This window comes from Somniosus microcephalus, chromosome 3 (genome assembly GCF_052327205.1).
Source record: "Somniosus microcephalus isolate GS21.2 chromosome 3, FLI_Smic_1.0, whole genome shotgun sequence".
NCBI classification, from domain to species: domain Eukaryota; kingdom Metazoa; phylum Chordata; class Chondrichthyes; order Squaliformes; family Somniosidae; genus Somniosus; species Somniosus microcephalus.
In genome coordinates, this window is record NC_140989.1 from 40,567,995 (window position 1) to 40,594,816 (window position 26,822).

Consider the following 26,822-nt stretch of genomic DNA (forward strand, 5'->3'; position numbering starts at 1 on the left):
TGGCGGAACAGGCTCGATGGGCCGAATGGCCTACTCCTACTCCTCGCTCCTATCTTCTATGTTTCTATGACATTGATTCCTGGGATGGCGGGACTGTCGTATGAGAAGAGATTGAGTAAACTAGGCCTGTATTCTCTTGAATTCAGAAGAATGAGAAGGGACATCATTGAAGCATACAAAATTATTATAGGGCTTGATAGGGTGGATGCTGGGAGAATGTTTCCCTTGGCTGGGGAGTCTAGAACCAGGGGCCACAGCCTCAAGATAAAGGGTAGGCCATTCAGGAGTGAGATGAGAACAAATTTCTTCACACAGAGGGTGGTGAATCTTTGGAATTCTCTACCCCAGAGGGCTGTGGAGGCTCAGTCATTTGGGTATATTCTAAACAGATGTCGATAGATTTCTGACTAGTAAAGGCATCAAGCGATATGGCAATAGGGCCGGTGAATAGAGTTGAGGGAGAAGATCAGCCATGATCTCATTGAATGGCGGAGCAGGCTCGAAGGGCCGAATGGCTTACTCCTGCTCCTATTTCTTATGTTCTTATCTTATTTCTTATGAGGCAAGCTGAAAATCAACCGTAGGAATTTTAGTCAACCTACTGAAACCATCTTGCCCTCAGAGGGCATGAAGGCTGGCCTGCTGCTGATCCTCAGTTTGGTCTGCAGGGTGTTGAAGTTGATTTCTAACTGACATTTCTCCTGGATTTTGGGAGGTTTGTGCAAACGACGGTAGGCTCGGAAATCCTCCAATTTCTGCTGCATGGCTTGCATCGTCTTCTCAGGGGACCGATTTTCCAGCCAGGGGATGGTCCTCTGAATCCACTGCAGCAGCTGGAAGGGAAAGAAACTCAATTTACTAACCAGAATTATTGCACACATTCAAAGTGGTTCTGTCTCACCTCATACCTTTGCCTGCATCCCCACCACCCTCAACACCTATGGTATATTATCTCTGGTCACCAATGTATGACAGGGGGTTTCCCCATTTCATACTCACACAGACTCTTTTGCTCCCAAGAGCAACTAGAGGAAGCTATACCTATAGGAGGTGTCAGCAAGCAGGTAGAGCTAAATCAATAAATTGGGAGAGAGGAGAAACGTTTTAACCATTTTAAAACTAACAAAACTGTTTCATCCTCGCCCCCACGGCCTGGGAAAACTAAATCATTCAGATATTGGCCCAGTAATTCCGGTCCCAACGCGTGAGTACGGACGGGGTACTCACGCGTGGGCCCGTTGGAAGTGCCGGATTTCAGCATGCACAGCGCATACGCGGGAAACCGGCATTTCCTCCAAGGGGTTCAGAGGTCCAACGCGTGCGCGCAGGACTCTGCGCGCACGCGTTGAACTTCCTTCTTTTTGACAGGTTTGCCCGTGTGTAAGGCCCTCAACTTTTTAGAAATGTAAAAAGGAGACGTAAGGACTTGATTCTTTAAGGTAAGTGGTCTATTATTTAAAATTATAACATTTTTTCCACAGCTTTATTGTTTTTAAGGACTTTACAGTAAGGTAAGTGTATTTTTAGACCCGATTTCTTAAAAAATTATTTTTTTCAAAAATTTGATTAATTGTTTAAAATAGTTTTTTAAAGTTATTTATAGTTCATTTAATTAGTGGGATGTTTTTTAAAATTTTATTGAAAGTTTAAGTAGTGTTTTGGGCACCCGTAGTTTTCATGAGTTTGACAGTTCTTACTATCAAACTCATGAATGAAGTTTTCCCTCCCCTGATTGGCTGCCCAGTGCTCACCTGATCCCAGCCGGCACATCGAACTAACTACGGCGCTGGATCAGGCAAGCACAGTGCGCCGACAGCTGAACCGGGCCAGTGACAGGAATTCCAAGCAGGCCCAGGCTTCAGCTGTCGGCGCACCGGGTAAGTGCACATCGGGGGCTTGCACGTGCGGCAAGCCCCCGAACCTAATTTCTGGGCTATTAACTTCCTGACACAGAGACAAAGGGCAGGATTTTCATTGGGCTGTGGAGGCAGGATTGGAGGCGTGTGGGGGTTTAAAATCGTGAAATTGGGGGGCACGAACCTATCCCGCCCCCAAGCCAGTTTCAAAGGAGGCGGATACCCGACCTGTGCTGGGAGCCGCCTCCCCAAGGTGGGAAGGGGATTAGTGCCAATTAACTGCCTGTTAACAGGTAGTTAACAGGCAGTTTTTAGCCTAATCTCTATTTTCATTGGTGAAATGTGGGATTCCCGACGGCTCCAAACCACGCCAAGTTAGCGAGGTGGACTGTCGGGCTGAAGGACTTGGAGGGTTCGAGATGTCCGGTGTTCAGGTGAGTGATGGGTGCATGAGTGCAGAGGTAAGTGTGTTTGGTGTGTGTAAAGTGTTTACGGAAGTTTTACTCACCTTTACTTACCTTTACAGCCTTCCTTCCTTCAGGTCTCAGGAGTCCCTCATCTCACCGGCACAGAAAGCAGAATGGCTGCGAGCGGTCAAAAGTTGCAGCATTCAGCTTTCTGTTCTGGAGAGATCTCTAAATCAGCCTGAGAGGAAGGAATTAACTTGGAGTACAGATTGTCAGTGTTTGACAGCTTCAAAGGGCTGTGAAACGCTGATATTTCATCTGTCAAAAGCTCTTGACAGATGAAATGTCAATCTGTGATGTCACCTGTTGCCGGGTGGCCCTTTATTGGCCTGCTGAGCCCGCTGGGCGGGCTCAACAAGGTCAATCAAGTGAAAATCGCGTGGGTTGGCCACAACTCGATGGAGGCGGGACTACAACCCAAAAAGTTGTAGTCCCGCCTCCTACACGCCTCCAGTATCAAAATCCAGCCCCAAAAGTTTTTCTTCTTGCTTTTACATTCCTGTCTCCAACAGCAAGAGTTGCCACAATATTGGTATACACTGGACCGTATGCTAATAATCCTGGTCACATGCCTTCTGAGGAGATTTGGGGGCTTGTTTTTGACTGGCTATGTTTCACACTCGTACTGAGCGATTCTTTAATGCAGACATTAGTCCATTTATTTTAAACCGGCATTGGAAAAAAAAATGCAGAGTAATCTAGTACGAGTACGTTCAATGTTCGTATGGGAACAGCACCAGTCGGAACATATAACCCATTATTCCCCAACTACAGGAAACTTTGTGCTATCCGGAGGTGAGCTATCCGGCAATCTGGAGCCACCGGCAAAAATCAGCAGCCGTTTTTTAATTCTTTTTGTTTTTTTTTTTGCTTTGTTTGAACAGTCAAGCTGTGCAAGGTCTGTAGCCATAGCAACAGCTTCAGCTACAGAGCTTTAGGGCCACATCCGAGTGTTTAGAAGCTGTTGCTAAGCAACAGTGTTTGTTGTCAAATACGGAGATAAGAATCTCCGTATCTCTCAACATTAACTCTGGAGAGTACGGCACTTTTTAGGCAACGGCAGCAGCTCGGTCTCGTGGGTGCCGGATAGCACAAAGTTTCCTGTATTCAATCTGCACATTCACTGGTTTGAATTCTTGATAGAATTGTCTTAATTTCTGCTGGTTTTTGTCCTGAAAAAGTACTAGTTCCCATACCTCAGATCAATAGAATGCCTAACCTCTTCTCTCGCCTGGACCACACTCGCCCCCCACCCCAATGGGGCCCACTTTCACCCATCTGGGGGCCCGGTATGTCTCATCTCACTTGGCGTACTGTCTTTCGGCCTGGTCCTGACCAGAGCTGGAGCCCTTGGTATGGACGGTCCCCGACATCATTTGCCTTGTAAGGAGCAGGTGGAGATTTCCATCCCTCAACAAAGGCCAAACGGAAAATCTGGAAACAGTGGGGACCCGGTGCCACTGCGTCGCTGCCATTTACTGGTGGGTTCTGCTGAGACCAAGGAATTTCTGGGCCAAGTAGTTTAAAACAAAAAGAAATACCTATGCTTCTGTTCCCTCAATTCAGATTTTTTTTTTTTACACGGGCAAAGTCGGGTATGGGTACTGACGTAAGAAAACTACTAGGCACTTGGTCTAAGTATTAAACAAGACTTTAATCAACTGTTTTTCAACATGGAGATCTAGTTGTGTCCTTCACTAGTTCCTGTTAAAGAATGTCCTGAGCAAGCTGGGCCCATTCCAGAGTATTTATACTCTCCCTGGACAGCGCCACCAGTAGGCCACCCAGTATTATTTCATAATTCTTTCCACATGAATGACAAGATTCATGTCAGGTACTAATTCTGCCTTCATCCCCCCCGATTAAAATATTCTGCAAAAGAGCTTCAACGCATCAAGGCAATAGTAAAGAAAGAACTTGCATTTATATAACACCTTTCACAACCTCAAGACTTCCAAAAGCACTTTACAGCCAATTAAGTACTTTTGAAGTGTAGTCACTGTTGTAAAGATATTATAAACCAGGGAGGTAGGGAACATGACTGCCCAGTGGAAAGCCATCACCAGTCTTTTGCTCATCATTTAGTATCACAAATTTAAAATCTCCCATTTTGTCCTCACCCCTCCTTGTGCAATCGTGGGTATGAAACATACCAACATCAAAATTATGTTTTACGCAATTTCCAATTTCATTCGGCTCCATCAGTATACGCTTTTCTTTTGGAGTTTTCATTATAATAGTAAATATAGTTCGGACAACTAGCCGTGTATTAGAGTCATAGTCATAGAGTCATAGAGTTTTTACAGCACAGAAAGAGGCCCTTCGGCCCATCGTGTCTGCGCCGCCCATCCATCCCTGTCCAGTCTAATCCCATTTTCCAGCATTTGGTCCATAGCCTTGTATGCAATGGCATTTCAAGTGCTCATCCAAATGCTTCTTGAATGTTGTGAGGGTTCCTGCCTCCACCACCCTTTCAGGCATTGAGTTCCACATTCCAACCACCCTCTGGGTGAAAAAGTTCCTCCTCAAATCCCCTCTAAATCTCCTGCCCCTTACCCTGAATCTATGCCCCCTTGTTATTGACCCCCCCCACTAAGGGGAAAAGTTCCTCTTTATCTACCCTATCTATGCCCCTCATTATTTTGTACACCTCAATCAGGTCCCCCCTCAGCCTTCTCTGCTCCAAGGAAAACAACTCCAGCCTGTCCAGCCTCTCTTCATAGCTGAGGCGCTCCATCCCAGGTAACATCCTGGTGAATCTTCTCTGCACCCTCTCCAAAGCAATCACATCCTTCCTATAGTGAGGCGACCAGAACTGCACACAGTACTCCAGCTGTGGCCTCACCAGCGTTTTGTACAGCTCCATCATAACCTCCCTGCTCTTATATTCTATGCCTCGGCTAATGAAGGCAAGTATCCCATATGCCTTTTTAACCACCTTATCTACCTGCTCCGCTGCCTTCAGGGATCTATGTACATGTACACCAAGGTCCCTCTGACCCTCTGTACTTCCTAGGGTCCTACCACTCATTGTGTATTCCCTTGCCTTATTTGTCCGTCCAAAATGCATCACCTCGCACTTTTCAGGGTTAAATTCCATTTGCCACTTTTCCGCCCATCTGACCAACCCGTTTATATCGTCCTGTAGCCGGAGGCTTTCCTCCTCGCAATTTACCACCCCACCAATTTTCGTGTCATCTGCGAACTTACTGATCATACCTTTTACATTTTCATCCAAATCATTTATGTAGATCACAAACAATAAGGGACCCAGCACCGATCCCTGAGGTACCCCACTGGACACAGGCTTCCAGTCACAAAAGCAACCTTCGACCATCACCCTCTGCCTCCTGCCACTCAGCCAGTTTAGGATCCAACGCGCCAAGGCACCCTGGATCCCATGGGCTCTTACCTTCTTGATCAGTCTCCTATGCGGGACTTTGTCAAAAGCTTTACTGAAGTCCATGTACACCACATCCACAGCATTTCCCTCATCCACCCCACTAGTCACCCCCTCGAAAAATTCGATCAGATTTGTTAGACATGATTTACCCTTAACAAAGGGTAAATTCTGGAAACTTTGACACAAGGGACAATTTTTGTTTCGTTTTCCTATACGTCTCGGGTCTTCTAAGGCCAGCTGTGGCTCAGTTGGTAGCACACTCGCCTTTGATTCAGAAGGTTGAGTCAGAAGGTTGTGGGACTTGAGCACATAAAGCTAGGCTGACACTCCAGTGCAGTGCTGAGGGAGTGCTGCACTGTTGGAGGTGCCGTCTTTCAGATGAGACGTTAAACCGAGGCCCCGTCTGCCCTCTCAGGTGGACGTAAAAGATCCCATGGCACTATTTCGAAGAAGAGCAGGGGAGCTATCCCTGGCGTCCTGGCCAATATTTATCCCTTAACCAACATAATAAAAATAGATTATCTGGTCATTATCACATTGCTGTTTGTGGGAACTTGCTGTGCGCAAATTGGCTGCTGCGTTTCCCACATTACAACAGTGACTCCACTCAAAGTACTTCATCGGCTGTAAAGCGTTTTGAGACGTCTGGTGATCGTGAAAGGCGCTATATAAATACAAGTCTTTCTTTCTTTTACAACACCTGCAGCTGAAGGGGGATGGGGAAGGTGGTTGGTGGGGACGGAAGGGTAGAGAAAGAGGAGGAAAGCTACGAGTCCCAGGCTTCTGCCAATGCAGCTCTGACCAGCCACTAGGAATGCAAGGAGCCAGGCGTAATTGTATTGTATTTCTCTCCTCCCGTGTCCTCCACCTCTCTTGGCCTTGTGCAGTTCAGATCAGCATCCAAATGGTGGCAAGGGTCAAAGCTGCACCCAGCCTATTTGCCCCCCAAATGTACTTTGTCTCTGCAAAGGGTCGGCCTCAGTTACCAATACTTCAATTTGAACTCTGCTGAATAAAGCGGTAATAGGAAAAAGGGCACAACTCGTTTACATTTATCAGTGTCTCTCAGTTTACCTCACTGGCCAGCTTCTCATATTCTCCCATTGATTTTTCATTCTCCTGATTCACTGCCAGTATCTTGCAAATCCTGTTGGCTGCCATCTCCGCCTATATTGAAAAAGAAACCACATCTGAGACAAACACGTGTGCACAAAACATAACAGCAAAATGCAATTAGACGCATGTTCTGCTCATGTGTTTGGCAGTGAGCAGATTAGTTGAATCAATGAGTATTTACTATGATGCAAAACCTGCATTTATTGATCATACAAAAATACATTTACTCCAAAGCTTCCATAGATCAGATGTAACCAAAAATATGTTAACATCATGTTAGAATGTAAAGTGAAAATGGCATAAACCAACACAAAACTGTTAACTAATAACTGAAAAGTCATGGCAATACTAAATGTAATACACTCAGTTATTAGCAAGAAAAATGTTTAGTATGGTGTGTGTGTGTGTGCATACACAACATGCTTTGCCAGTATGATTTATGCTTTGATGTCCAACTTAATTCACAGCAAAGGTTGTTGATCTCAGTCTGAAACTCTTTCTAACGTGAGCTTACAACTTCCACTCCTTTTTGGCAGATCAAGTGTCCCCGGAACAAAGGCCCATAATTTTGGGCACAACCTGCTTCTAACTGGTCTCGTACCCTACCTTGCTGCACCGGCAACTTACAATGGAGTGGGGGGGGTGGTTGCGGTGACGGGCACGTCTTCTGCCTGCTCCCTCCTCCATCTTGACATCATTTTTGAGGCACGTCTGGTAGAATCCCGGCTTCCCAGACAATTATACCTCCTTTATGGCCAATGTTTTGTTTGGTCTTCACACCCTAGTCATCCCCCACTGTGCATCATTTTAACCATCGGAAATCCCACTTCATGGTATTTTAGCCTCTCATCACCCCTCCTTTCCTTCTTCCCTCCCCCTCTATCTTCCTTTTTCTATCATCCTCCTCTCCTATCTCCCCTTCCCTTCCCTTCAACCTCCCCCTGTCCCCTTCTCCCTTGCCCCATCCCTCCTTACTGTCCACCCCTTCTCCCCCTATTAGGGGATCAGGAGCGAGTGTAGAATGCATTTTGTAAATAATCCATTTTATACTAACTCCTAAAGTTAAAAGCCTGCAGAACTTTGATGGTGACAGAGGTCACAGACAGCCTGGTCTCGAGATTAAATAACACAATCACTACATTTAATTCAGAACATTCTCACAAATTCATATATGTTTAAAGACTAACTTATCTGTAGTGCAGCCACAATATGATACATTCTATGCTTTGCTGAAACCTAAAAACCCACTAGCCTTTGGGGCCACTGACGACTGAAAGAAAGCCTTGGGAGCTTGATGTTTAGTGACCTGGAACTTCTTGATAAAGGCTGATGAGGACTGGTGTAAAGTGCATCAACATCATGTGAAGTAATGTAGCTAAAACAATGTAAAAATGTCAAAATTGTAATGCAAGGTTAGAAGATGAAGAAACAGATCTAGAAAGCTGAGCTCAACGACAGCAAGATATCTCTGTGTGTCCGGGGTGTTGTCTGTGAGTATGTTTACGTAACCCTCAATAAACTTGAGTTTGACTCTGTCTACAACCCTAATGTCTGGTACATAGATTGCAGCCTTAGACTAAAATTTCAAGCTTACACTTCTTCCCCTCTCTCTCATCTGCCTCGCCTCCATCTCGATTCAATTATCCCACCGCTCTCTAACCTTGACCTGAATACTGCACTTATTGTTGACTCTCCATGTCCAATGCCACAGGAGATTAAATAGTTTTTTTTTAAACTCAGCATCATCAATTGATTAAAAGTAGACTTAAGCGTTAAACAGATATAAAGGCAGAATACCAACCCCAGAGCCTCAAAATTGTGAGATTGAGCTCCCTCAACAAAAGGTACAGATTGGAAAATTCAGCTCAGGGGTCAGCATACGATGTGAGCTGCTCTATGACAGAAGACCCAAATTATTTTTGTCCAATGTTCTCACCATTTCTTCCCCCCTTCCCAAAAGGTGCTATTTCACGCTGGGACGTGGTTCAGTGGCATCAGAGTGTTCCAGTACTTCACCCAAGTGCTTATTCTTCACTTATGCACTTAGCCAATGAGTGCTGTTTGGCCGACCATGGGAGGACATCAAAGCTGAGCCTGATCCTGTTCTCACCTGATGGCCACACGCCAGGCAGCATCAGTTTTTGCCTCCCTAGCCCAAGTTCGTTGAGACCAATTATAGTCCTCATACTGTTATCCTGTTAACTCAGCACGACTGGGAACTAAACCTGGGATCTTCCTGACCTGCATAGTTCAATATTACACCAAGTGGCCCACCTGGTCACTGAGCTATCACAACAGTCCCTCTATGGTGTTTGCTGTTGATTTGAATTCTTATCTTAGAATGCAGAAATCCTTCAAGCATTGCATTAATAATTACAAGTTTTGGCATGGCTGCACTAAATCTCAGTCTACACCCATCTCTTATTTTACATTGCGCAAAAACATGTTATTAATGATGAGTCGACGAGAATAATGTACTAACATCACAATGTGGGGATTCGATGTATTGTATAGTTATGAAATACACACACTCGCACACACAAAAACAAACACATTGCAGGCACCAAATCATCACAGGGAACACAACGTTGTGAGTACCTGCTCTGCTCCAGCAAAAGCATGATAGAAACACGAAACATACGTCATAAGAGCCCTCTGATCAGGCTTGGGTGTGTTCACAATATCTAGTGAGGAGGATAAAAAAAAATAAAGTGGCAGGAGAATGGAAAGCGTAAGAACAGGGATGGAATGAACAAGGTGGGAAGCAGCAGTCCCTGTTTGACCTTGGAAGGATGGCAGGGTTACAGTTTCCTCCGTTTTCTAATTTTAGCAAATGGTGCTTCCCCCACTTACACTACTCATTCCTACTCACTTGCTAAAATTAACCAACGGAGTGAAATATAGCCCTCACTTCATTAGAGGCCTCTTAAAAGGAAAAACTCCATTGTTGCACAAAGTGCTCCTTTCATTCAGGAATCTCTACGAAATTGATGTAGTAGAATGTACAAATGCTCGTGTTAACTGGATAGCCCGATCGACTGAGTGTCTATTAAGAGGCCTCTAAGGTATATTAGATCAGAAGGAATTGGAGAACTTTTTGTAGGTGGAGGTACCAGCTTAGCACTGACAATTGCAGGAGCACCAGAAACTGGAAAAAAAACACAAAAACAAGAAAATACTAGAAACCTGGATCTAAAATTATTGAAAAGAAAAAAAAAGTGATTAAAAAAATAAGAAACATGGAAAATAACATGACCGATCCAACAGAGGACACAATGGAAGAGGTAGAAGCTGGAAATCAGAAGGTTGAAGGTTAACGGTCTGGGGCGATCCGTAGGTTTTGACCTCACCTTCTGTGCACCTGCAAATGCATGGTAGTAACAGGAAACATAAGTCATAACAGCCCTTTCGTCAGGTCTTGCTGTATTTACTATATCTGTTTAGAAAGAAAATTGTTACTTTTTTTTTTACTAAATATCAAATAAGACTGGTAAACTGTAACTTATTTTGGACAAGAAAAGCTCAGATAAATCAGGTACCATCATTCGTTTAATTTAAAGCGCGCACTGAGCAAGAGCAGACGCTTCACGTACACCTGGCTCGTGCATAGCTCAGTACCAACTCTTGTTCATTGGGTAGGTTGCATACTCATCATTCAGAAGGAGGACGCTTCACAGCAGGACAAGCTGTTAGGTAAGTACAGCAGCTAAACAACAGGCATACACCTCTCCAATAAACACTGCACCATCCATATGATACCACACGATGAGTGCATAACATGGGGATGTATTAGGGCAAGTGACTTATTGCTGCAAGCTGAAGAGTAAAAATTATTTGGGTCCATTTTTGGAGCGGCCTGCAGCATTCCCTTTTATCGCCCCAGATTCCAGCATCAAAGGGGCGGTAAGAATACGAAAATTGCCCCTCCATGGGTTTTCAGGGCCAATGTCTTATTTTTTTCCAATCTCAGATGTGTCGCTGTAGACAACTGCCAACATGTGTTTCTCTCCAGGAAAAGAGGGAGCGAGAAAGGAAACAAAAAGGAACATGGGAACAAGAATAGGCCATTCAGCTCCTCGAGTCAGTTCCACCAATCAATTAGATCATGGCTAATCTGCATCTTAACTCCACCTACCCCACCTTGGTTCCATAACCATTAACACTATTGCCTAACAAAAATCTATCAATCTCAGTTTTGAAATTTTCAATTGACTCCCAGCCTCCCAGGGGCAAATGTTCCAGATTTCCACTACCCTGTGTGTGAAGAAGTGTTTCCTGACATCACCCCTGAATAGCTTAGCTCTAATTTTAATGTTATGCTCCCTTGTTCTGGACTCCCCCCTCCAGAGGAAATGGTTTCTCTCTATCTACCCTGTCAACTACTTTAATCATCTTAAACACCTCAATTAGATCATCGCTTAATCTTCTATTCTCAAGAGAATACAAGCCTAGCCTATGAAACCTGTCCTCAATTTAACCTTTTTAGCCCTGGTATCATTCTGGAGAAAATTCAGAAATTAAATAACCTTGAATCCCTCTTGTGCATTTTTAAATAAATAATTGCATAGCAACAGTGGCAGAAGTCCAATCTATCCGATCATTATTAATGCAGTCCTCACCTAATCGAAGTACAGCTTATTTAATTTTGGCAGTTTGCTAGTGGGCTAATCTATTATTTCCTTTGTATCAAAATGTCTTCTTTTAATGCCTTTTTATGTTGTATTAGTCCATAAATACTGTAAAAATACATGTTCCCAGTTTCAAGATAACAGCACATAGTGAGGTTAATTTAAGAACATAAGAAATAGGAGCAGGAGTAGGCCATTTGGCCCATCGAGCCTGCTCCGCCATTCAATAAGACCATGGCTGATCTTCTACCTCATCTCCGCTTTCCTGCACTATCCCATATCCCTTAATATCCAAAAATCAATCAATCTCTGTCTTGAATATACTCAACGACTGAGCCTCCACAGCCCTCTGGGGTAGAGAATTCCAAAGATTCACCACCCTCTGAGTGAAGAAATTTCTCCTCATCTCAGTCCTAAATGGCCGACCCCTTATTCTGAGACTGTGCCCCTGGTCGAGACTCCCCAGCCAGGGGAAACATCCTCCCTGCATCTACCCTGTGAAGCCCTGGAAGAATTTTGTATGTTTCAATGAGATCACCTCTCATTCTTCTAAACTCTAGAGAATATAGGCCTAGTCTACTCAATCTCTCCTCATAGGACAATCCCCCCATCCCAGGAACCAGTCTAGTGAACCTTCGTTGCACTCCCTCTATGGCAAGTATATCCTTCCTTAGGTAAGGAGACCAAAACTGTACACAATACTCCAGGTGTGGTCTCACCAGGGCCCTATATAATTGCAGTAAGACGGCTTTACTCTTATACTCAAATCCTCTTGTAATAAAGGCCAACATACCATTTGCTTTCCTAATTGCTTGCTGTACCTGCATGTTAACTTTCAGTGATTCGTGTACAAGGACACCCAGGTCCCTCTAAACACCAACATTTCCCAATCTCTCACCATTTAAAAAATACTCTGCTTTTCTATTTTTCCTACCAAAGTGAATAACTTCACATTTCTCCGATTATTACTTTCTAAGTGCACTCTTGCTCCTTCTGGCTCCACAGCAACGTTTTGGGAAGTTTTTTTTTAAAGTACCTTTTATTTACGGCCACTGTGGCTCAGTCAGCCTTTGAAGAATCCTAAGCGGATCAGGCCTGGCACCTGCTCCGCTCAGTGCTAACCCATTTCCCCAGAGGGAAATCGGGCAAGACGAGGTCCAATTTACCCCGCAGTGTTTATATTTCCATTCCAATTAATGGTTACAATGTCAGAACCTCAGTACTGAAGTACACATTACCTTCCGCATCCAGCATCTTGGGAATATCCAGTTCTTTTTCTGCAATCTCCAAGGCAAGGTTCAGGTTGTAAAGGGCATCATCCTATATTTAGAAGACAGTCTTGTTACTCAGTAATATGGGCCTTGACAGCAAATTAAAATATCTACATTCAGTCCTCTACATCTCCAATCAATTTGACTACTTGAATGGCAAGTGGAAACAAAATTGTAATTCTAGCCAAGTGTAACATTTGCAAACCACAATGGCCTTAGTAGCCAATTAAGGTAACACTGCTGACATTAGAAACTATATGGACAGCCACAGCTTTCTTAAGCCAGGCAGGATGCCACTTTGTTGATCGACAAATACGTCATTGAGGACAAGAAGTCCCGGTCGTAAAAACATCCGATATTGTGTACAGTTACATACGCAAGATGTAAACCTGAATTATCTTTTCTGTACGATATTAACAAAGAGGTTCAACAGAAATCAGTGGACCGTGATTTCCTGCAGTATACAATAAGTACTTCCTGTCCTTAGTAACATTGCTTCTGAATAGCAAGTTAACTGCTTCAACTGCAAGAATGCACACCTGAAACAAAGTGCAGAAATGAAGCATAATGGAGAATGAATGGACTTTGGGTACACATGCAACATTATCTGTAGTTTTCTTACTGGCTGCTTCTGTCAGCACTGGAAGCAGTCTTATTCAGTCAATAATAAAACACAACAGTACAGAAAAGCTAGGTGCAAGCAATGAAGTTTACTTTCTGGGGTTGGCTTTTGCCTATATTTTCTGAGCACTTATTAATGGATTGGCAACCAAGTTCTACTGCTTGGGTAGACTCTGATATTTGCAATGGCCCTGCTTTCCCAATACTGATGCTGTACAGCTCTGAACCCTGTATTGGTTTAGTGTCCTCCACACTGATGTTAATACATCTGTGTCTTGTACTGCCTCTGTATCCCCAGCACTGACACTGGTGGTGCAGTATACCAAATATTAGCAGATATCTGTACTGGTTGATTGCTAGCCTCACATACATCACAAATGCTAAATGGAAGACTTAATGAGGTAGATTTTGGCTTTGTGCAATAGTGTAAAATGAGCGATATCGAATCGGCAGCCTGTTTTACATGTCTCCCGGATTTTTTTTCCCTGTTGACAACAACAACCACCACAACCACAATCACCACAACAACTATTTATATAGCGCCTTTAACGTAGTAAAATGTCCCAAGGCACTTCACAGGAGTGGTATAGGACAAAAAATTGACACCAAGCCTCAGAGGAAATTAGGGCAGATGACCAAAAGCTTGGTCAAAGAAGTAGGTTTTAAGGAGCGTCTTAAAGAAAAAAAGACTTACATTTATATAGTGCCTTTCACGACCACCGGATGTCTCAAAGCGCTTTACCGCCAATGAAGTACTTTTGATGTGGAGTCACTATTGTAATGTGGGAAACGTGGCAGCCAATTTGCGCACAGCAAGCTCCCACAAACAGCAATGTGAAAATGACCAGATAATCTGTTTTTGTTATGTTGGTTAAAGGAGGAACGAGAGGTAGAGAGGCGGAGAGGTTTAGGCAGGGAGTTCCAAAGCTTAGGGCCTTGGCAGCTGAAGGCACGGCCACGGATGGTTGAGCGATTATAATCAAGGATGCTCAAGAGGGCAGATGTTAAGGAGCGTAGATATCTCGGAGGGGGGCAGGGGGGGCGTTGTGGGGCTGAAGGAGATTAGAGAGATAGGGAGGGGCGAGGCCATGGAGGGTTTTGAAAACAAGGATGAAAATTTTGAAATCAAGGCGTTGCTAAACCAGGAGGTCAGCGAGCACAGGGGTGATGGGTGAACGGGACTTGGTGCGAGATAGGCCACGGGTAGCTGAGTTTTGGATGACCTCAAGTTTACATAGGGTAGAATGTGAGAGGCCAGCCAGGAGTGAGTTGGAATAGTCAAATCTAGAGGTAATAAAGGCATGGATGAGGGTTTCAGCAGCAGATGAGCTGAGGCGGGGCAGAGACGGGCAATGTTACGGAGGTGGAAATAAGCGGTGTTAATTATGCCATGGATATGTCGTCAGAAGCTCATTTCAGGGTCAAATATGACACAAAGGTTGCGAACAGTCTGGTTCAGCCTTAGACAGATGCTAGGGAGAGGGATGGAGTTGGTGGCTATTCAATGGAAATTTAAAGCGGGAGATGTAAAATGGGCTGCTGATTCACAATCGCCTGTTTTACACAAAGTCAAAATCCACCCCAATAGCTTTTCTTAACAAATTGCTTTCTCAACACGCGACAACATTAAAGAATTTTTTGCAATAAGCTTAAGGCAAGTGCATGTTAAATACCTCTTGCAGCATGTCATAATCAATCAGATCAGGTCTGTGTCTGTGAATGAGGGCATTAAATGCTCGTCCATTCTTCCAGCTACATGCATAGGCACACACCAACCCAGCCACAATGGGGCAACAGGACAGATCAGTAAGCATGCAGTGAGAGAAGAAAAAGGATAGTAACACGATGTTGGATATGATAAATGAAAATGATTAAAGACAAACAATTGATAAGAAAGATAGTATGGGAAAAAGACAGCACAATATGTCAGCTGGACACATTCTTTCTTTTGTTAATTATAATAATAACAATGGTCTTTCAACTTACCTTCAATATGTAGTACAGAGGAACTGTCCAATAGGTTATTCAAGAAGAAACTAGAGGCAAAGATTTCCACTGGTCTTTATGCGTCAGCACCATTGTAAACACAGCAGGAATATTACCCCTGGTCACTAAGGGCCCAAGATACCATGGGGGAACCACTCCGCTGGCGGACGAGTGATGGAGCCCCGTCCGTACACTTGGTTGGTTGTAGACCCTGTCTCAAATTGCAGGGACTGGGTTATTTGCACGTATAGTCTGTGCCGATCTGGCCTTGTAAGGTTGAGCGGTGCACAGCTGCTCTGCCAGAGGAACCCCCCAGGACCAAGATAAAAATAAACTAAAAAAAAAGGAGCAATTTTGACTCAAAACAAAAAGTAATTAGTCCACTCTGGCTGTGAATTACGCTGCGGCCTTTTAAAGCATAAAGGATGGGATTCCCAGGGCAGCCTGGCAAATCTCCCTCACGTGCCCCTCTAATGTAACCCCACTATTTAAGATAGGAGGGAGAGAGAAAATGGGGAACGACAGACCAGTTAGCCTGACATCAGTAGTAGGGAAAATGCTAGAATCCATTATTAAGGATGTGGTAACAGGGCCCTTAGAAAATAATAATAGGATTGGGCAGAGTCAGCACGGATTTATGAAAGGGAAATTGTGTTTGACAAATCTGCTGGAGTTTTTTGAGGTTGTAACTAGCAGAATAGATAAGGGGGAACCAGTGGCTGTGGTGTATTTGGATTTTCAGAAGGCATTTGATAAGGTGCCACACAAGAGGTTATTAAACAAAATTAGGGCTCATGGGATTGGGGGTAATATACTAGCATGGATTGAGGATTGGTTAACGGACACAAAACAAAGAGTAGGAATAAACGGGTCATTTTCAAGTTGGCAGGTTGTAACTAGTGGGGTACCTCAAGGATCAGTGCTTGGGCCTCAGCTATTCACAATCTACATCAATGATTTGGTTGAGGGGACCAAATGTAATATATCCACGTTCGCTGATGATACAAAGCTGGGTGGGAATGTAAGTTGTGAGGAGGATGCAAAGAGGCTTCAAGGGGATATAGACAGGCTAAGTGAGTTGGCAAGAACATGGCAAATGGAATATAATGTGGAGAAATGTGAAGTTATCCACATTGGTAGGAAAAATAGAAAAGCAGAGTATTTTTTAAATAGTGAGAGATTGGGAAATGTTGGTGGTCAGAGGGACCTGGGTGTCCTTTTACACGAATCACTGCAAGTTAACATGCAGGTACAGCAAGCAATTAGGAAAGCAACTGGTATGTTGGCCTTTATTACAAGAGGATTTGAGTATAAGAGTAAAGACGTCTTACTGCAATTATATAGGGCCCTGGTGAGACCACACCTGGAGTATTGTGTACAGTTTTGGTCTCCTTACCTAAGGAAGGATATACTTGCCATAGAGGAAGTGCAACGAAGATTCGCCAGACTGATTCCTGGGATGGGAGGATTGTCCTATGAGGAGAGATTGAGTAGACTAGGCCTATATTCTCTGGAGTTCAAAAGAATGAGAGGTGATCTCATTGAAACATACAAAATTCTTATAGGGCTTGACAGGGAAGATGTAGGGAGGATGTTTCCCCTGGCTGGGGAGTCTAGAACCAGGGGTCACAGTCTCAGAATAAGGGATCAGCCATTTAGGAATGAGATGAGGAGAAATTTCTTCACTCAGAGGGTGGTGAATCTTTGGAATTCTCTACCCCAGAGGGCTGTGGAGGCTCAGTCATTGAGTATACTCATGACAGAGATCGATAGACTTTTGGATATTAAGGGAATCAAGGGATATGGGGATAGAGCAGGAACGTGGAGTTGAGGTAGCAGATCAGCCATGGTCTTATTGAATGGCAGAGCAGGCTCGAGGGGTCGAATGTCCTACTCCTGCTCCTATTTCTTATGTTCTTACATTCTAATACAGGAGCAGAGGGCAGAAGATCCACCCATGGCCCTTCCCACTGGAAAATGGCCAGAGCTAAAAGCAGGACAGAATTCAAGAGTAAAATAGTTCTGCCTCTTGGTGCCAATAAACTCCTCCAGCCACTCCACTCCACTCCTTATCAATGAATTAGTCTGTTTCCCAACCTCTGATTACACTCAATGAACAGAGAACAGCTTGGCATATACCGTTCTTTTGACAAGATTTGGTTTTCCTGATATCCCTACGCGAGTTCTCAGAGTGGACAGTGCTGGGAGGTGCACACCAATGATAAGTGTGAATACTTCAAATTCCTGCTGCATGGCCGTAGTAATTTACTAGCACTTGGCAGTTCTGAAGCGCAAGGGCGGGTTTTTAGAAAATCTTCTCAAGTGCCTCCAAGTGCTATTTTTAAAACTGCTACAGGTCATGTACGGCATTTCCCATTGTATAAAATCACAAAAAGAATAAAAGGAACCTGCAAATGTTGGAAATCCAAAACAAAAACAGAAAGTGCTGGAAATACAGAAACGGTCAGTTAGCATCTATAAAGAGGAAAGATAGGATTATATCCAAAACAATAAAACTATGTCAGAACCAACATTTGTTCGAACCCACTTTTTCTCTTCACAGATGCTATGTATTTCGAGCACTTTTTGGTTTTTGTATGTAATTATAATTCGGTTTGAACTTTCTTCCCCATTACATCTGTCCGCTACACATGGACATCCGTGGTTAGCTGACCCAAACACTCCACCAACCGATCACAAAGGACATTAACAGCAACCTGCAGCATTAACATTACCATATTAGGCAGGGGGGCTAGGAAGGGGAGAATCACAAAAGACCAGGAACTAAAACAGACACGGTCAGCAGGAATATGAAATTGGAAAAATCTGTAGAAGAGGCAGCACTAGCTGTTTGTTGCCACACTAAGCAGTGATATTATCACCAATACCAGTGGCTTTATGTAGGGGGCGGGGGATGGAGAACACACACAGTTAGGCAGATGAATGTAATTTATAATCAAGCAAAAACGCAAAAGCATTCAAGACATATTTTCAAGGACCTTTGGAAATTAGGTTGTGCTGACTATATGTAGTATTTACATATAGTATTCAGAGCTGTCCACCTTAGTTAATGCAGGCCACCTCTTCCATCAGAACCATGCAAAAAAAGCAAGCAGCACATACTGCACATTAGCATGCTGTCAATCAGACAGATGACCTTTTGTAGTTTGGAGTAGTCAATAAGGTCAGGCCGATGTCTGTGGATGAGCGCGCAGAGTGCAAGGCCATCTTTCCAGCTTCACAATGAGAGGAGTAAACAAGAATTTAAGCATAAATTATAAGAAACAGACTTTTTTTTGCTAAAGAGAATTTCCTCGCCAAAGTAAATGAGCACCTAACACATCCATGCCAGCGTCTAACGTTTTAAATCTGTAAATCATCCTTTGCAATGGTCCCTTGCTACTTCCCTATTAGCTCACTGAAATTACTATACGTTAGGAAGATCAAACTTATGTAAGCAAACCCAATGATAAATAGGTTTAAGATATCAATAATTTTTTACAAGAATATATTCATAAATTGAGAAGGGATTCATTCTCAATGTACACTTAAATGTAAATAAAAATGAACAACATCCATTTTTTTTAAAAGTATGTAAACATTCTTTGTATTGTTGCAAGACAGCTAACCCCCAAATTGGACGGTAAATAAGTATTAACAGCAAAATGATTCCTTCTTTGTTTTTGTGGATGATCGTAGTCCACGTCAGCTTTCCGTTTTGGGAGGGTCAATACTGTCCTGTCCTTCTATTGGTTCTGACCGGTTTCGCAGAGACAATCCTTAGCATGTCAAAGTGAGAAAAACAAATTTCAAAATAGTGGACAAAAATTAAAAAGTACCACTAATACAAAAATCTCTTTTCAAATCTTTTAATACCTGCTGAGGCCAAGGGAGTCGAGCTTAATTTATTTAAAGGAGGTTTCTATGATTAGGACAATTATATTCATCCAATCAAACTATTGACAAGGATGTGAATATTAGCTACTAATTATAAACCTATTTGTACAATAGTCTCCTTCCAACAATTGATCCTAACCTCTTTCCTTCTTTTTCAGTCCCTTTTCACCCTCACCCTGCAATTGTAAATAACTCTTACTAAGAATGAGTAGCTTCGTCTCATCATCAAATGTCACTGATCCTCCACAACCCAACTAGAAGATGCTGGTCATAGAAACATAGAAGATAGGAGCAGGAGTAGGCCATTCGGCCCCTCGAGCCTGCTCCGCCATTCAATGAGATCATGGCTGATCATCCAAATTTAGTACCCTGTCCCTGCCTTCTCCCCATATCCCTTGATCCCTTTAGCCTTAAGAAATATATCTAACTCCTTCCTGAATATATTTAATGAATTGGCCTCAACTGCCTTGTGTGGTAGAGAATTCCACAGGTTCACCACTCTCTGGGTGAAGAAATTCCTCCTCATCTCAGTCCTAAATGGCTTACCCCTTATCCTTAAACTGTGACCCCTGGTTCTGGACTCCCCCGCCATCGGGAACATCCTTCCTGCATCTAGTCTGTCTAGTCCTGTTAGAATTTTATAAGTTTCAATGAGATCCCCTCTCATTCTTCTAAACTCTAGCGAGTATAAGCCTATATATATCATATATAATCATGTGAGAGATAGAGAAAAGGACTGCAGTCATACTTGATCTCTGCAGCTGGAGATGCTTTGAGCAGCTGGCTCAGAATAGATGAAACTCATCCCTAAAATGAGACGATTGACATAGACGCCACTACACTGCAGCTTAAGGCAAAAGTGTGAGGCAAGTGCCCATCAACCTCTGAAACTTTCAAAATATAGTTTAATTCGGTATTTCTAAAACCTGCATACAATTTTGTTAAATAAATCTGTAAACTGTCTGTATTCTTTAAATATATTAATGAATGTATTAAAAACACAATCCGGTGGATCCAAGTATGGGCAGACTGAATGGGTTACTGTTCATAGAATCACAGAGTTCTCAAGGGCAACTAGGGATGGGCAATAAATGCTGGCCTTGCCAGCGACGCCCACATCCCATGAACGAATAAAAAAAAATAAGCAGAGAAGGAGGCCATTCAGCCCATCGTGCCTGTGCCTGCTCTTTGAAAGAGCTATCCAATTAGTCTCACTCCCCATCCCTTTCCCTGTAGCTCCTCCCTTCAAGCATTAATCCAATTCCCTTTTGAAAACTATTATTGAATCTGCTTCCACCACCCTTTCATGGTGTGGAGATGCCGGTGTTGGACTGGGGTGGACAAATGTAAGAAATCACACAACACCAGGTTATAGTCCAACAGCTTTATTTGAAATCACAATATTTTTTGTCTGTTTTTTTGTTTTTCATACAGACCCCAGCATCTGCAACATTTGACCCCTTGTGACCCCACCTCATTGTTCTTTGATGTAACGTTTTCCTGACTGACCTGTTTGGACACCATTTACACCTTTGATTGCTGTGATTATCTCTCTGCCGAGGTGTGATAAATGGCAGTTAGAAAGATTACCTGTAAACATCTGACATTATTCTCTGACTATATAAGCTGTGTTTTTATGCATTTCTCCACTTCACCTGATGAAGGAGCAGCGCTCCGAAAGCTTGTGATTTCAAATAAAGCTGTTGGACTATAACCTGGTGTTGTGTGATTTCTTACATTTGACCACCCTTTCAGGCAGTGTATTCCAGATCATAATAACTCACTGCCTAAAAAAAATTCTCATCTCGCCTCTGGTTCTTTTGCCGGTTACCTTCAAACTGTTCACTGTCTGTTCCTGGATTTTTCTTTTTGAAGCATCAGTTGGAACATCTCAGAATAAAAACACAGTTGAGTTTGCCCCCTGCCGAACTCTCCTTCTGTAGATTACATCTTGAGTGCTTTGCCAAAGCTAAGTCACGAGTGGGGACGAGCAATGTCACAAATAACCGAGGTTTCATTTTAACAGCATCAGCAAATTCTCTTGTGCTTGCATTTTGTTGCTTTTGAGGCACAATTGTTTAAAATTCAACAGTTGTGCCTCTCGCAGCAATAAAATGCCACTAAGCTGTCATTTCAGTAGTATTGCGGTAAAATAAATCCAAAATTGAAGTATGCTAAGCCAGCCATGTAACCAGTCTTTGCGTTAGAAAAATGTACATGGAAAATGAAAGCAACCACAGGGTAATGATTGCATCACCACTGCGTTCTTGGTGCACAGTCGAGCACACATTGCGAAACTTCACTCCTCCGGCCTATGATAATGGACAGAACGTCACAAGCTGGTAGCGCACAATTCTACGTGTGTGGTTCTGGCATGCACCACGTTAATTATAACATGTATTTCTCTTACGATTGGCAGCTATATCTCCTCGACTTGCCTTGTATGGAAGTTCTGCACGTTTACATTCTTATAGGGAGCAGTCTTTCTCTGGCACCAGAGCAACAGGCCTTCCTTAGCGGAAGTTTCTGTGGAGAAAAATCGGGTGTTTCAAGTTTACACACACACACAAGGTGACACCACCAGAAATAAAATATATAAATAGATACGTTCAATCAATCAGGCACGAGATGGTTAGAAAGGTGTTTGTCAAGAATTACATGACACTGGGCAAAGTCTTTCCTGCCAGGTCAGGAATACGTTTCATTTATGCTCAGAACGAGATGGATACCTCTCCGTTTTCCCGGTTTCAAATGCAACTCTACATTACCATTTACTTTATTTTTACACTGCAGATGAAAACCCATGCTGAGGTCATTTTCAAACTGGTTGCAATATCCCAGTGAGATTAAAAATTTGTCATTGATGGCACTGCTGGAGTAGTCTGCAGATCAGCTGTGTAAACCCGAGCTGCTGTGGAAGTCAGTAGCAGTGAGCACCAAAGTCAGTGGTTTCTACGTGCCTCCTCAATGTCAGCACGGCCTCTGTCCATGGTTTAAATACTGCCTCTGTCCATGGTTTAAATACTGCCTCTGTCCATGGTTTAAATACTGCCTCTGTCCATGGTTTAAATACAAGCAGCACGGATATAGATGGGGAGAACAATTCCTCTTCATTTTCAAATCCTTCCATGGCCTCACCCCTCCCAGTTTCAGGAGCTTCCATCACTCTTGTATAACCCCTCCCCTCGATCACCTACCTCTATCATTTCATGCACTCCCCCTCCTTGGTCCCCACTTTCTGGAAGTCCCTCCCTAATGCCCACCTCACCGCTTCTCTTCTCACTCCTCCGTTAAAAGCCTTCTCAAAATCCACCTTTTCAACCAGAATTTCAAGCACCCTCCTAATCTCTCCCTCTCCGAGGCTTGGCATCTGTTTCCCTGTCTATTTCCTTTTGTGAAATGCCTTGCGATATAAATTTACATTTATACGATGCCTTGAATGTACAAATACATCCCAAGCCTAGTTTGGTGGAGTGCATAAAACTGGCAATATTGGATCGGCCGCCCATTACGCACATGAAGTCATTGGAAAGGAAAATCAGGCGGGGTGTATAAATAATAAAATAATCTTTAAAGGACGGCCGAACCATGACAGCCAGTTTTACGCCCCCAGCAAAGTTAAAAGTTCCGCCCGTGGATCCCCAAGAAAACATGAAAATGGAAGCCATGAGGCTAGAGCAGGGATTGACCAAGTGGAACTCTACACAACACAGTAACAACGGATGCAGCTTCCAACCACGAGAGTCCTACAAGGACTCAAAATTCTGGATGATACGAATCTTTATCTGCTGATGTTTTAATCACCACCACAGCTCCCCCAGTAAACGTGAGGCTTTTGTTGAATGGGTTGCATTGGATTGAAATTAGAAGCTCATTTCACTTACCCTCCACAGATATGTCCTGAATAGCAAAACGGAGGATGATTGTCCAAATCATACCCAGAGTCATCTTCACATTCCCATCTACTATTTCTACAATAGAAGAAATAAAAATGTAGTAGTTGAGCAGACTGTTAATGCGATATCCAATCTTCACACAGATTTACATCGGATATATGGCACAGAAACAGGCCATTCGGCCCAACCAGTGCATGCCGGCGTTTATGCTCCACACGAGCCTTCTCCCGTCATTCCTCCTCTAAAACTATTAGCAGAACCCTCTAATCCCTTTTCCCTCATATGCTTGTCTAGCCTCCCCTTAAATGCATCTATACTATTCGCTTCAACCACTTCCTGTGGTAGCGAGTTCCACATTCTCACCAATCTTAGGGAATTCAAAAGAAACTTCTTTACCCAATTGGATTTCTTGGTGACTATCTTATATTAATGGCCTCTAGTTATGCTCTTCCCCACAGAGTGGATACAGAGAGAATGTTTCCACTTATCAACATGTTTCATAATTTTAAAGACCTCTATTAGGTCACCCCTCATCCTTCTTTTTTTCCAAGATAAAAAAAACCCAGCCTGTTCATCCTTTCCTGATATGTATACCCTCGCATTTCTGGTATCATCCTTGTAAATCTTCTCTGCACCTTCTCCAGTGCCTCTATATCCTTTTTATAATATGGTGACCAGAACTGTATGCAGTACTCGAAGTGTGGTCTAACCAAGGTTCAATACAGGTTTAGCATAACTTCCCTACTTTTCAATTCTATACCTCTAGAAATAAACCCTAGTCCTTGGTTTGCTTTTTTATGGCCTTGCTAACCTGTGTCGCAACTTTTAGTGATTTGTGCATTTGTACTCCTAGATCCCTTTGTTCCTCTTTACCTAGACTCGCACCCTCCAAGTAATAAGTGACCTCCCTATTCTTCCTCCCAAAATGTAATACCTCACATTTATCTGTGTTGAATTTCATTTGCCAATTATATGCCTATTCTGTAAGTTTATTAATGTTCTCCTGTAATTTGTTGCAGTCCTCCTCAGTATTGACTATCCCCCCCAAATCTGGTGCCATCCGCAAATTTAGAAATTGTGTTTTTGATTTCAAAGTCTAAATCGTTAATGTAAATTGTGAACAGCAGTGGTCCCAGCACTGATCCTTGTGGAACTCCACTACCCACCTTTACTCCCACTCTCTGCTTTCTGTCCTGAAGCCGGCCAGCAATCCATTCTGCTACTTGTCCCCTGACTCCACATTCTCTGACCTTGTTCATCTGTCTATTATGGGGTACCTTATCGAAGGTCTTTTGAAAATCCAGATAAATGACATCTACTGCATTACCATTGTCTACTCTCTGTTACCTCTTCAAAAAATTCAATAAGGTTGGTCAAGCAAGACTTTCCCTTTTGAAATCCATGCTGACTATTCATTGTTATATTTTTGGTTTCTAGATGTTCTTCTATTTTCTCCTTTAGTAGGGATTCCATTATTTTTCCTACCACCAATGTTAAGCTGACTGGTCTATAATTCCCTGGACATGTTCTATCCCCCTTCTTAAATATCGGTATTATGTTAGCTATCCGCCAGTCCTCTGGCACTAAACCTTTTTCTAATGAATTATTAAATATGCATAGTAATGCCTCTATCTCTTCCTTAGATTCTTTTAAAATGCGTGGATGCAATCCATCCGGACGAGGGGTTTTATCCTCTTTGAGTTTGATTAGTTTATTTAATATATCCTCTTTTTTTATTTTAAATGCACTTATCTCATTACCAATCTCATCATCCAATGTCATGTCCACCTGTTCTAGCTCCCTGGTAAATACTGAAGCAAAGTAATTGTTTAATATTTCTGCCATCTCTCTATCACTGCCTGTGGTATTATCCTGACTATCCCTTAATGGCCCTATTCCCATCCCAACCTACCTTTTTTTTAAATTGATGTGCCTATAAAATATTTTACTATTTTGTTTTATGTTCCTTGATAATTTAATTCTATTAGAACAAAAATCTACAGGTCAAAAAAAGTCCTAATAAACAACTGTTGATCTTCACTCAGACTCTGGAAGTTCATCACAATCGTTAACAATTGAGTTTGAATGTCATTACACAACAACTGTGGAGCATCTTGACTCAAGTGCGTAACACCCCAGCCATCAGAGTCAAAAATAAAGGAACAAATATGGAATAAAAACACTTCTACTACAAACTCAACAGTCCAGACAGTCTAACAATGTGAAAGTCACATCGCTAGAGTGTACAGGTGAGCCGAGTGTTGTGTGGCCAGAAAAGATATTTGCTGAGAAATTTGATTGGCGCCCAAAACGGATGCGAAGTTGGCAGAGTGATGGCTCCGCGCGCTGGTCCCGGCTGTCGGCACGATGCAGGCACCAAATGGGCTACAGCTCGCTCGTCAGTGAGGGCAGGAAATCAGATCCAATCAGTAAGTTGGGTCTGGGAGGGGAGGAGATTCGATCCCGGAGTTGGGGTGGGTGGAGGGGGGAAAGCCTCGCATGTGCCAGCAGAAGGCCTGAGTGGTTTTTTTTGTGGGCCTAAGTTGAAAGACTGAAGATTTCCTGGGCCTTTTTTTTTTGAGCGGCCTCCAGCGGTCCCTTTATTGATCACTCAGCCTTCAGGTTACAAACGCAACACTTTCGGATCAAATTACCTTCAGCACCAATTGATACAAGCTTTACTCCTTTTCTGGAAATGTAATCCAATGCCTTGTTAACATTTGCAATTTTATGAAAACGCATCTTGCCCTGGTCTGGCTTCGGGAGCCGCTCACCTATATAGAGATAATAAAGAAATGCGACAAAAAAAAATTGCATGAAACAGGGTAGCTTAGGGCAGAAGGTAAACAAAGGTTGTTCGTGGCAGAAGTCACTTGCCTAAGACAAAGTCTAGTCATTGCTTGGCTGCCAAAGCTCAGAAATGATACAGCTTTAAAAGAAAACTGATTATGCAAAATGTTAGTGGACCAAATCACTGAAAAAAACACTCATAATTTGGACCTGCAAACAGAATGAATGATGGCAGATACGAGAAGATTGTTATATAGAAGGAATACAAACAAGGGGAAGTTCACAAAAATATGGTTGGACTATATTGCCAATATGTTTACAACTTATAGCTTGCTGCAAGCCACTGACCAAAGCAAGCTTCAGTTTGACTGAAACATTAAGAAAATGGCATGGAGAAATATCTACAAGAATCTCACTCAACCAACTCACAGAACAGATGCCAGCAAAAAGAGTACAAATGAAACTGCAACTACAAACCTAAACAATCAGTTCTGAAACAGAAATAACTCAACAACTTTTCCTAATGGGAGAGCAACAGTGAGACAATTATCGCCGACAACAAAAAGGGAACTGAGCACTGCTTTAAGGGGAGAAATCTTTTACGGCAGGGAACATTTTTCCCCTCCTCTCCTCTGCTGAAGGTATGAAATTATGCTGTGGTATGACCCCACAAGGCAGCGGCAGCTTTTTGGACCTCACCCAAGGGGCCATGGTTTATATGTGAACCTAGAGTAATGGCACGCTGGTCAACCGCTTGAGGCATCAAAGTCAAGCCTGATTCTACCCTCACCAGATGTTCAGCAGGGGACACTGAATAGGGATGGAGAGCCGGAACCTTGGCTGACCATTTCGCTCCCTCACCTAGGGAAACGGAGGTCAATTACAGCAACC

General features: G+C 43.1%; 1 protein-coding gene across 5 annotated transcripts in view; it reads right to left on the reverse strand.

Annotated features, from left to right (window-relative positions):
• The window catches only part of LOC147120998 (alpha-actinin-2-like), a 143,645-nt gene that overhangs the window by 51,164 nt on the left and 65,659 nt on the right, over positions 1-26,822 (reverse strand). For 2 of the 5 annotated variants that reach the window (XM_085980212.1, XM_085980211.1), the window contains exons 3-10: positions 25,796-25,915; positions 23,130-23,216; positions 21,684-21,771; positions 18,506-18,584; positions 12,709-12,790; positions 10,193-10,278; positions 6,801-6,893; positions 603-833 (exon numbers count right to left, since the gene is read on the reverse strand). In XM_085980212.1, coding sequence (XP_085836338.1) covers positions 603-833; positions 6,801-6,893; positions 10,193-10,278; positions 12,709-12,790; positions 18,506-18,584; positions 21,684-21,771; positions 23,130-23,216; positions 25,796-25,915 — 866 coding nt within the window. Of the gene's footprint in view, positions 1-602; positions 834-6,800; positions 6,894-9,440; positions 9,527-10,192; positions 10,279-12,708; positions 12,791-15,035; positions 15,103-18,505; positions 18,585-21,683; positions 21,772-23,129; positions 23,217-25,795; positions 25,916-26,822 lie in introns of those variants that run through there. The other 3 variants (XM_085980208.1, XM_085980209.1, XM_085980210.1) reach the window with 2 other exon arrangements.